This window comes from Watersipora subatra, chromosome 8 (genome assembly GCF_963576615.1).
Source record: "Watersipora subatra chromosome 8, tzWatSuba1.1, whole genome shotgun sequence".
NCBI lineage: Eukaryota > Metazoa > Bryozoa > Gymnolaemata > Cheilostomatida > Watersiporidae > Watersipora > Watersipora subatra.
The window spans coordinates 53218959-53231913 of NC_088715.1; the positions used below are offsets into that span (position 1 = coordinate 53218959).

Genomic DNA, 12955 nt, shown 5'->3' on the forward strand with positions numbered 1-12955 from the left:
ATATACACATACATGTATACATATACACATATACATATAAATATCATATATATATATCATATATATATATATCTATATATATATATATATATATATATGTATATCATAAATATGTATTTATTATAGTGTAAATAATTCCATATTCATACATAAATTGTTAGCTTAATTTTGAGAGTCTCAATTTTGTTAGCCATAAATTCTTTATGTCTACAAAAAAGTTTGGGCTACCATACAAAAAAACCTTATTGTTATTGTGGCATGGCCTACGTTAAGTTATAAAAAAAGATTTTCAGCTTTGGACAGCTATGCTTATGTAGCAATAATACCATTAAAAACTTACTTGATACAGGAATGCTCCTATAGCAGGTCCAAATGCGTAACCAACTTTGTTAGCTGTCTCTACAAATGCCTAAAAAGATATTAGGCTTTTGAAATTTTGTCATGCTTTATTATTTTATTATGAGCAGAAAAGCTTACACATATCTAAATATTTTAAAACATTTTGGAAAAATTTATAGAAGAGTTAGGCTGCATTTAGTCTTTGAACTTTTGTTGGCTAATAAAACAGAAAACAAAGCACTTTCAAATAGTGTTTTTATGCTGCTAAACATTAAAAGTTACACGTAAAAAACCTGGTACCGAAGGCCTTAGTTACATAAAACATTTTTATTTATTTAGGTAGGCACAAATTTAAAAATTAGGCAAAGGTATAGACTGTATTTTTAGAAAATTAGCATTCAATGTAGCAGTTTTTAAAGAGCATAGTTAAGGTAGCAAGCGTAGCAAGCAACAAGCAAGCGTAGCAAGCTATCAGAGCATAGCTAAGCAATGATAGCATGAAAATAATGTAAAGTGAATGCCGTAAAGCAATGATCTCAATACATTTCCATAAATTTCAAGAATTTTCGCTTGTTCTCTCATGAATCAAGTTTTACAGAGTTTACTGTTTTTTCTATGTACTCCCAAAAGCAAGCTGTACACATTTTCATTTATAATAATTACTTGAATAAGAATTTTTTTTTAAATTTTTTATTCATTCCCACTGATCATAAAAAATTAGATATCAGTAACAATAAAAAGAAAAAGGCACGCGTAAATATTTTAAAGTTATTAACCATAAAAGCAAAGAAGTAGGTTTCAAAACATGATATCGCGGCTAATCAAGGTGCTGGGGCTAAAATTCCACTAGCAAACCCAGAACAAGCTATTCCAGAGTATCCAAAAAATCCTGTTTCAGAGCAAATACTAATTTAGCAATACATCTTATCTTTTGAGATAAAAAACAAAACTGACCAAAGCCTCAAACATCTGGTATGAGACCTTTCTCTGGTCACAACTTGCTATAAGCTTACGAAACAAAAGTCTAGACTGTCAAGTAAGCTAGTATGATGCAAGTTGAAATTCAAAGTGAAATGATTATGCTGTCTAAGCTAAGAGACACAGACGCTGTTGATAAAGTTGTGTTGTAAGGAAAACTCTAGCTTTTTACCAATGGAGCTGCACGATAAACATCAGATGTTTTGTATATAGTCCCTAAATTACGCTTTTGTATAAAAATAAATTTATTAAAACACATTTCTGGCAAGTTTCTTTTAGCTAATAAACCCAAAACTAGTCAACTGTTTATAAAACAATTATAAAAACGAATTATCACATTTTGGTAAAACCAATTTAATTTAAAACCACTAATTACACCAAAAAGTTTAATATTCGCAGCATAGTTTAAATATAAGCATGGTTTCCATTTTGGTTGCGAGACACTGGCAGTAATCTCACTCAGCAAAACACTTGTAGAACTGGAGTTGAGGGCTTACATGAAAATTGCAACTAGCCAGGTCCATTCAAAAGCGCTGACCTTCACCTGTTTAGCGCATTTTGAAAAAAAGTTTTGCGTGCAGTTTTCTGCAAGATTTGAACTGTGCTGAATTCTTGTGCTGAACTCAGCACATGGGTTCTCATTTTACCGCCGATAGCCCTGCGTTCCTCCTAGCAGTGCTTGCAATGTATATGGAAACCACGCTTGACGATATTTATTGAAATGGATTCAGAAAGGATATTTCTATTTTGGCTGCTCTAGAGATATATATATATATTTATTTAAATATCTGTTAAATAAATCTGTTAAATATTTAACAGACAAACATTAAAACTTGACTACATTGTATGCCTAACATGAAGCAGCGCGCAAACTCACATAGCTGTCTGATAGCAGTCAGATAGTTATGTGAGTATAACAACTAGCAAACTATAATAAACAATAACTGCAGAGCAAATTATGTTGTTATTATGTAATATAGACAGAAGCAAAAGAGAGACAAAGAAAATACTCATCAGGCATCGTGGTTGAATTAGTGCAAAAAGTGCACGAATTGAAAAAGAACCGTGACCTGAAAGCAATTCCGCTTTAACAATTTCTATTTTGAAGAGTACATTGCTAGTCTGGAAATAATCAATAGAGTGAAATTTCTGAATCAATAGACAAAGAACGTGCAAACTAATTGGCAGTTGTCATCTCTGCATTCATTTGAAGCATGGAAACCCAGTGAAATATCATTTTTTATTTAGCAAGATACTTAACACATTTTGTAAAAATTCAGTTGATATTCATGTTAGTCTAATAAGCTGAATGTTATAGATTTAAGTCTCATACAATGCAAATTTTAGTCCAATTGGACCAATTTTTAAGAAGCTTGGAAAGGTGGCCGATTAGCCCCATTAATTAAAACATCCATCAATCAATTAATCTGAATGTTAGACTGTTTACCTCTTTTGTCTGCTAAAGTTTTAGTCATCTCATTAAACATATATGCAGAATTTTAGAACTTTGTAAAAGTTTGAATATTTAAAAAACATTAATTGTAACACAAAAGTAAGAGTTGGCATCTACACCGTACGTTATAATTTCTGACAGTTTGTTTTGAGAGAAAATTTATCTTATATTAACGGTAAAACTGTGAGTCATCTTAAACAAGTCAAAAATAAAGCTGGTTTAAGATAAAATGAATTATGAAGAAAATTTCAATCTATCCCATGACGACCACTCTAAATAAAATATAGACAAAATATTTTTTGTTTATCAATTACAAAGGCTTATGAACAAAGAATGGTAGCTATTGTTTAATTTACAACGCTTTTAAAGTAATTTTTTGTTTTATTTTGTATTATAATCTAGCTAAACGATAGCAGTAGCTACCATTTATCTTGTTTATTTGTCAAACTTTAGATTTCTGTCTTGGAAAAAAATCCTTATAGAACTAATTTTAATAAAACATTAGAAAGGTTTGGATCATTTTCCATTCTACACTCAATAGAATATTCCACAGATAACGAGTGGTAGGTTTTACATTTAAAATAAGAAAGCCTTAGTTTAGTATGAGCAAACCAGCGTAAAAGCTTTTACGCAGCACAAAGTTTAGCGATGGTGCATCATGCTTTTTTGCCACCAGCCCTCACCGCCACGGCGGCACATGCCATTAGCACACTAGCTAAAAACAATCTGACACTAATACAGCTGTTCCTACAGCCAGCATCCATGTACAAACGGCAATAACTGGCAATAACAAATGGCAATAACTGCTCAGCAGGCTCCAGTGCTGAGACCAGACCAGCAGACTGTTGCGGCCCGCTCAGACCACCACACCCTAAAGGTTTCTTGTCGGCAAAAAGTAAGAGCAAAGCAATTCGGTGCCACATTCGTAGCTCTTCTCCACCAGGCTTTGCAACAACACAGATTTACTGATTTGACTTGCTAATTTAGCCTGTGGCCCTGAGCTCAGAAAAGCCACAGATATTTGCATAATATCCCACCTTAGTGGCAAAAGTGTGAAATGAGCTAGCAATCAAAATACACTGGTATGAATCTGGCTCACCACAACGGTTGTTGTTTCATAGCCCGAAGCCTTCAACAGCAGGCTTGTTCCTGAGACATTTAACATGGCTGATCCTACACCTGCCACACATCTGATGGCCAAACAGCAGGCAAAGAAGAGCTCCGTTGAGTTAACCAAGATTGTGAGACTATAATAATCAATATATACCAAGAATATACAATATAGCAACTTATACTTGTACATTAATATAATATATAGTATATTATAGTATATTGCAGTATAATATAGGGTATTATAGTACAATATACTGTATTCTATAATATATCACCAATCAGTCAGTATATATCAACTTTAATAAATCCTACTTTTTAAGTGTGTGTTAGTTTGTGTAAACATCCTGAAATTCCACATTTATGGCTGATTTTTTAAAAACTTCCCACAAACGCGCTTTGTTTCTGCTACCAGGTAGCCAAAAACATTTGGTTTTGAAATTCCAATTTGTTCTTAAAAGCAAGATTTGCAAGCACCAACATAAAGGTTTTTTGTTAATTCAAATGAAGAAAATCTTTGAGCCATGCTTGGCTTACTCCTAATAAAAATATAAATTTTCATTAACTAGGAAAGTTGGTGGTGAGCAGCTATAACTCAGTTCCTTTTGCACAGCCATACAAGAAGTAGGTAAGTGGTTCAAATCGCAAATAGACCATTAGCTGTTTTAGAACAGGCATTCATCCACAATTGCTCTTGGGTCAAATCTCATGCACAAATCGTCACAATATTTTCAGTACAAGAATTTATCAATTGTGGTGGTGACCCTTAAATAGGAATGGACAAAAGAGAAAGAACTAGTAAAAATTGGTAATCTGCATCTATATTAGCCAGTTTGAACATGACGAGCATCTCTAAAAATATTATTAGTGAATGAAATTATATCATCCATGGAGTGTGTATCTCAGGTTTGTTAGATTGGGCATGGTGCTTTCCCAAACTTAATCATCAGAGGTCAATGGTTCATCTTAGTTTAAGTTACTTGCAAAGAAATTATTGCTAGTAAATAACTACAGCATGAATAATTATGCCCATTTTTCCGTATTTATTTTAGAGTGAATGCCAAGTATTGCAAGCATGGCCACAAATACTGCAATATTTTCTGTTGAAGTACGAAAATTTTTTATTTTATAATGAATTATTTTAACACAGGAAACTTCGTTTGGAAATATTAGCAATTAATTCCGTGGCTATATAGACCACTGAACAAAATTGACAGGTTGATGATATTATTTTCTGGTGTAAGCACCCGACATTAAGTCATGATTTAAAAACAGTGGTTACCTAATCCCTCAACTGTTACAGCTGTAGTTATTATTATAGCAGTAACAAACAATAGTAAATCTAATTTCTAAACTAACCCACGAATAAACTAGTACATTACTCAAATTTAAAAGAGAAAAGAGTCTAGTAGAACAAATCATAACATTTAGTCTAGTAAAAGTACTACAATTTAAGTAGATTAGAATGGTAAGCACACGTCTGCAATCTAGATTTTTAGTGAAGCGGAAATTTGGCTTGCATAAACCATAAAGGAAAAGGATAACAGAAGCATACTACATGTACCATCAGAGCCAAGATTGGAGCCTAGCAGGTTACCTGCAATAGTTCTGCTTGCCCAATCTTGAATACAGAGCAACATAGCATATTGTGCCAAATATTTTGTCGTAAAGTCATTTGACACCACCAAATGTTATACTTTTCTAAAAAGCAATCAACGCCTACAGAACAAAGATACCAGTTTTTTAGATAATATTTAATGATTTGTTTTAAAGACCTTCTGAAAATTCTTTTTTGTGCAAGTATTTAAACCAGCAAGATATTGTCGATACATACTTTACGTACTACCGTATTTGACAATACTATTTTTTCTAGATTTATTAAGCTTTGGCCACATTTGCAATCTTTATCCATTCTCAAATCTTTTACAAACATTTCATACTTATTCTATGCTTGAAATATATTTTAATGTTTTTTCCTTTGATTATTTTCCCTTTTTTAAAGAACACATTATTGAAACTTTCTGATTGAACGAGATTCACTCGCAGATAAAAGTTTATCAAGATAACCTGAAAACAAGAAATTTGTATATAGGTTTTAGGTACAATACTCAGAATATTGTAAAAACAACAAATAAAAAATAAGCTCATAATAAATTAAAGACAGGTCGCAAGATGTTATTAAAGGATATGAAACATAATATCACGCAAGTTGATATGTTATTTTGTTTATAACGCAACAAATTCAGCCTAAGAAAAGACAGCAGGCTCAATCTGCAATAATGGAATGAGTTATGCCGTAAACTAGACAGTAGTGGTAAAACTGAAAGGGTGATCTCAATATAGATTTAAACTGCAGAATGTTAGTGAACGGCTCTTCTGAAAAATGAATACTTCATTTTTTCAGACAACTTTGCATCTTAATATGAACTCTCGCAGAATTGATGTGGGCGGTTGTTTATCAAGATGCTATGTATTTCTTTTTTTAGCCTGCCACTCGTTTAAGCCTTAATGCCTTTGCTCTATCATCCTGAACTATTCTTACTTGCTAATTTATAAAGATGTCAATTTGATTAATTGAGATATTAATCACACTTCACTGGTGATTTTAATCCCCTAGCTTTTCTAGGGCAAACACCAGAGCATCTCCTTTAATTACAGGCTTGTCAATTTGTAGGTTAAGCCTTAGAAGCAAACATAGTAATTGGTGGTTGTATCTTTTTGAATTATTGTTCAGTCTTTTTCTATCTAATATTGGAAAAATAAGGCAAGGAAAGACATACCCAAATGAAATGCAGGCTAGGCCAGCGATAGTAGCTCCGATTGCACAAAGCTTCTTTGGGTGGCATCTGTCAAACTATGATATAAATCACTTATTAGTAAGATATATTTACGTAATAATGTTAGCTCAAGATGTTCACAAAAGTCAATGAAGAATAGCAAATACTAGATAAAAATATTTATTTCTTGTTAGTTGCAGTATTTTTCTGAGGGCATCAAATATTTGCTGGACTGGATTTGAAGTGTGAACAGTCCTGATTAAGCAAGCTAATGTTAGGGTTTTTCAATAGAATGTAGGAAATAATGTTTTGCAAAGCTTTGACTTGAACTTCAGAAATACAACCCGATGCATTGTTCTTGTTAACTCATATTTCTATAACTAAGTTTAAATACAGTGACGGCGTAGCGACAAACTCCAAATAGCGCTGTTATGCAATCATGGAAACCGTAATTTTTCACTCATGCTATTGCAATTCACTGCCGCTGTTTGGAAACGAAACATCCATACAATGCGCCTTTCTTTGTACCATCATAAGGTCGTAGTGCTAACGACATCGGATTTTCGCATGGGGATTGGTCATGCTTTTTTGTTGTTCCACATGTGTTGAACTCTTTTATAGCGCCTTATTGAAGCATGATGTGCTTTTTTGATCAGCGTATTGATTCAGCACTGACCCACTCAGCCGTTGCTAAACCTTTGCAGTATGAAAAAGTTATTAAATTTTATTGGAGTATCATTTTTGATTCCCTGTGCATAGTCCAAAGCAAGAAAACAAGTTGTCAATAACACATTTGGTTACCGCGGGACATGTTCTGTTTAACCTATCATGATTTGATTTTTATAGGACTCTTATATTTTTGCTTGTCTACCCAGCACGCACTGGTGTTGTTCTTTTGCTCGTTAGTAGTAATACAGCGATTGTTACAAGTACACATAATAATAAAGCACAAACACAATACCAACAGTTACTATATAAATGCATGCAATAAAAGCATAGTTCAGTCATTCACAAAAACGATTACGTTAAGAAAAAAAATAAACAAGCAACTGTAGTGAAAAGTCGTTGCTCGAATACTATCTGCTAACAAAAAATCCCATAGTCCAGATTTCTTGTTTTACTGCAGTTACCAGGCTTTCAGTTTTACCCAATATTACAGATACATGAACAAAAAATAATGAATTTTTTATTTTATTTGTGCTAATTGTGTGTTTGTATTATTATATTAATTATATTCGGTCTCAATTTACCTACAAACACCTATAAACTCGGTTAAATACTGTGTTACTATCGCAACCGATTTATGTAAAATACTAATCATGTGAGACAAAAGAGTTGTATTATAGGCATGAACTGCTACCAGTTTGTAAGTATTACTGTATATGCATCTGCATTAACATACAAGTGTCATTACCATGTCAACGCTTTAAAATTCTGCGAGATTCAATATACTGTCTACTCAAAAGTGTTTAGAGAGCACATGCTCTTACACAGTGTTAATGTTGTGCTACGTTAGTTTCAAGTAGCACAACTCTTTTGATGACAAGACCTGAGGTGTGTGAAGTAAATCTAAAAATTTCATTAGTCTTCTTTCAACTAATGACTAAAACTGGAATAATTTTTTTCTATGCAAACTAAAATGTATATATCTTTACAAACCTTTTTAGGCATTTTAATTTAGTGTTTCATACTGAGTGCAATCTTGCTGCCTTGTATTTGTTCATGAAAAATTACGTGCTCAATGTAATAAAATAATAACAAGCTAGCAGGATAAGGAGTTTTTTAAATATTCATTAATAACCAATAAATTTAGCAGCAGCAAATTGCCCCTCAGCCTCTCAGTATTTTTGAAATTTCGATATGTTAGTATTTTCATCTAAGCCACTTTTTAAGCACAGTAAAATTGGTTTCACATTCAATATTTTCAGAATAGGCCATGTGTTTTAAGTAACAATTTCTGTCTTATTTGGCTTTTGAGTTTATATACATTTAGTAAGGATGAATCGGGGTTCTTTTAAAGAACATAAAAAGCAAAAATTGCAAGTTCTGCAGAAATTGCAAAGTTTGTAGTTTACAGAAGCCTTCAGTTTCTTTTAAGTCCAGAGTAGCCAATTTTATACAATTAACGCGGCCTTGCATTCAAATATATGCAAATTATTCAGATAATTGCAAATTGGTTATTTGGATCAACTCACCATTCTTCCAGCAATTGGAGCTGTCACAAATCTAGTAAAGTCAAAAGCCGAGAAGACGATGCCAGTCTCAGAAAGCAGCAGTCCCTTCTTCACTCCGACATTAGGAAAAAATGGAAAAAGGACCGAGTCGATACAGTATGAAGTGAAGATTAGCGATACTGTGATAGCTAGCATTGAGTGTTGTTTGACTTTCAGAGGTGGTAAAACAGAATCATTCGATGTACTGAGTAAGCTGGTGCTTTCTTCGGATGAATCTGATGAGTCGGTATCCATCTTGGTGAGACAAGTAGAGACGTAATTATGTACTTCCTTACATCAGGCTTAAATTCTGTCAACTTTCCAGTCAAGTAATTACAAATTACTAACGGTAAGAATATTGGAATGGTTGAGTGGTTATGCTGCGTTGAAGAATTTTAGATTGTATCTGGACACGCATGGGTAGATATGAGACTGCAAACGTGGTTCAAAAATTAGAGTGAGTGCCAGTTAATTAGGTAAAAAGGGTACCAGGTGCAGTACAATTTTTGAACAGCACGTTTATCTTAGCTAATAAACTGAATGAGATGAGAATGCATAAAAAACAGACCTGCAAAAACAAAGAGTTGTATGCTGATGAACTTTAGACATTATTCATAAAAAAATATTGGCTCTGTGGTGGCACAAGCACATATTGCATTGGAAACTTTTTTCGCGCTGGCATGTTCAGACCACTTGAAGGAAGTTTTGGAAAATCTGACCCAAAGTGATACTGCCTTATATTAATTATCAAATCTTCCTAATAAAATTTTGTGAACAAAATTGATGTTTTTTTTAGCAAGCTAAAGGTTATTTAAGATACCAATCTCAGACTAGTTTTTTGCTTAAGATTTTATTGTCTAAAGATACCCCAGACTGTTGAAAGGATGGACAGTTTTCACCAATATATTGCAAGATCTTTTAATATTAGCAACCGAAACATGTTTCAACTATTCAAGCCAACTCCATGTTATCAATCATAATATGTACATATGAATAGCAAAAGTAGAAATAAGAACAAGATTATTTCATTGCTTATCAAATATAGAAATGCATGTATTTGAAAGACAAGCAACACTTCAAATTCAGCATATGCAACCATGCTATAGAAGAACAGTTACATTATGCCTGAAAACTCTCTGCCATTTGCGGTTTCTGTATAGACACTATCTGGAGTAGCAAGAATATTATGAAGTTTTGTAGAGTTTTTAGACGTCTGCAGTATTTGATATAACATAGTAACATCAGAGAACTAAACAGAAAAAACTAAATCTACAGTTTTAACATGAATGGTAAACCTCAAAGCTGCGTGGTCGCAAAGCTGTGCGAAACGAAATCACAACATTAGACATTACACAAGCCTTCTGTTTGTACAAAAAATAGCTTGATACAGTCTCGTTCAGATAATTTGCTTCTGATATTCATGACAACATATCATTGCTAAAATAGAGGCTGTTCTAAGTAATGATACTCCTCTACATCGTCAACTTACTAACATTGGAGCAAATTCACGGTTCAGTAGACTTAGCGTGGGAGATTAATGAGAACTGCGGTAACAGGTGCCCTTATTTAGACCAGGTCAAAAGAAGCTTAGTTATGGTGGGTGAATGCTACTACGCATATAAATGATAGCAAATGTTAGAGAACTGCTTCCTACACTCATCTTTATTAGGTAATTATTTGCACGACAAGCTTGTGTTTCGATTTTACAAAAATTACCAAAAATGCTAAGAATGTTATTCTATAGCACATTTAGCAGATTAAAATCGATAATTCTGGTTGAAAATAGCCATGAAAGAGTAAATCTTTTGTTTAATGCTGTTATAATTTAGAAAAAACATCAGTGTTTAAAGTATTGCATAGGAAAATTTATATGCCTCATCCTCAAATGAAGTTCTTAAGGCAGCATCAATGAAATTTGCTAAGATGCATGCTCTAAAGCATTAACCCATGCAACCATAAAATCACTGAGACTATTTCATCATCTCAGAGCCAAATCTTTCTCTTCTACTATTTTTCAGCAAATGGTTTTTTTTTACATATAAGAAGATCATAAGACAAGAACAATAAAAGCAAAGGAAAGTAAGTTATGTTTATTGAAAGAAAGAGCTCTTTTTGCATAACGATGTTCTATAATGTAAATTGGGAAGGTGCTCAGTTTTGATATAAGGTGTGGTGGTTTTTCGGGAGAAGTAGAGATGTAATGATTAGTCCAGCAGTTTAGAGATACAAAATGAAAATAGATAACGAGATGAGGAGAATAGCCTTTTAGTACATGTAGTGGAGAAATTGCTTTTCACAGCTGATTCAGCTGTCTTGTTTGAATGGTAGACTAGTTGAGAACTCACAAACCGTCAATTATCAAGTACATAAGGATATTTTAAAGTTGGCGCTTTATAATATTCTTGTCAGAGTCAGGGGGATTTTTTAATGCTGATGCACAAAAATTTACAGTTTATTACTGCTTCTTTCTTAAAACAAACTTTATACATAAGATAACATTACAAACTAAAACAAAATAGCTAGTGTTTGTATTTTTAGATTTACTAAATAAAAGAAAAAGCTGTTAGTTCATAAAATAGATTATATGAGTTTACAACTTATTTCCTAATTAACTTTTAAGAAAGTTATTTACCTAAAATCTGGTTAGCACCCAAACAGGATGTTTGCTGTGATTGTGTGATACGGAACAAGTTTATACTGCGTAAAAGTTCATTGCTCAAATTTGCAAAAATCTTTGCAGGAATTTTTAAAAATCTATTGAAGTATTAATCGAGTCCACAAAAGCACATCTGTTATTGCACCACAGTGGCACAGCTTTAGTTTTGAAGCAGTTTACGATTAACCTATGGCTGATAAGCAAGTTGTTGCTGACTTTCAAGCAAGAACTGGTGACCTCCAAGCAAGAACTGCTGACCTCCAAGCAAGAACTGCTGAGCTCCAGGCAAGAACTGCTTACAGATTATGACTTGAGACACTGTTTATTTTGAAATTTATAAAATATAATCTAATGGAATAAAACATAACAACATTTTTAAATTTAATCCTTAAAAACCTTGACAGCTTTTGGCTGAGGATGGCTCTCTGTATATACATCGGATTCTTCCAGGCAGCTTTTCATTCTTTCTGAACAAGCTTGTGCTACTTGCTCAACTTTTTCAGATTCACATTCTTTACTGGTATCATCAGCAGCTGTATTATGTTCCATCATTAAGGTTTGTAGTTGGTTAGATAATTTGAGGTAGAAAAGATAACTTCCAAAAAGTATAGCCTGCAAACAAAACTGATCTACCTGCAGAGTGTATTCTAAAGAAACTGGAATTTTTAACATTTTTAAAGCAAGTTTTTGCTATATTGAAAAACATGTAGTACTTGCGCATTTAATATATATGTTTTATTCACCTCATTTTTGTATATGAAACTATTTTCCAAATATTGGACTGCGATACAAAGCGGTCACCATATACTAAATTAAAGCTCAAGTTAGAACTGCCTAGTTTAACAGCTGAGTGGTAGGGTAAATGGCTCCACGGGTCAGTAAAAAAGCTTCTAAAAGTAGAGTGCATAGTCTATATTTATTATTAGATTAAACACATTCCCAAAACTTATTTCTTAAGAGGCAGCAGGTGAAACAGTAAATAACTCTGTCTTATCAAAAGTACGCAATTAATTAATTGTAGACGCACATTTGCCTATGACAAAAATTTTACTAAATTACACGGATTACTACAAAAGCATAAAATAAATTTTAATGTTTATAAAATGGTTACAGAAAGCTGCAGCTCAGGAAATAGTAGTTGCTAACAAATGTTTTTAACTCGCTCATAGTGATTTGGGTGATAAAGCTATTACTAAACAGTAATTATAGGTCAGTGAAAATGAGTGAGTCTATAAAACCATTACCGGAACATTTGATTTAGCTGGCTGCAAAAAGAACCAAAATTAGGATATATTAGTATACCTGTTTGAAAAATTTTTCTTCAAGCATTTCTGGTTAAAATAGTTTTTTTCTTTGTTCAACGATTAATAGTCTGCTAGTAGGGATATTTTTTGGCTTACACTAGTAATTTTTTGGCTTTCTGAAAAAT

The 12955-nt window shown here is 32.9% G+C and overlaps 1 protein-coding gene across 1 annotated transcript in view; it reads right to left on the minus strand.

Moving 5' to 3' along the window:
• LOC137401865 (MFS-type transporter SLC18B1-like) overlaps positions 1–9175 on the minus strand; it is a 29816-nt gene extending 20641 nt beyond the window's left edge. Inside the window, exons 1-4 of the mRNA XM_068088338.1 lie at positions 8853–9175; positions 6661–6734; positions 3870–4017; positions 341–409 (exon numbers count right to left, since the gene is read on the minus strand). Of these exons, the coding sequence (XP_067944439.1) occupies positions 341–409; positions 3870–4017; positions 6661–6734; positions 8853–9125 (564 nt within the window). The 5' untranslated portion in view covers positions 9126–9175. The remainder of the gene's footprint in view (positions 1–340; positions 410–3869; positions 4018–6660; positions 6735–8852) is intronic.
• Positions 9176–12955: the final 3780 nt, after the last annotated feature.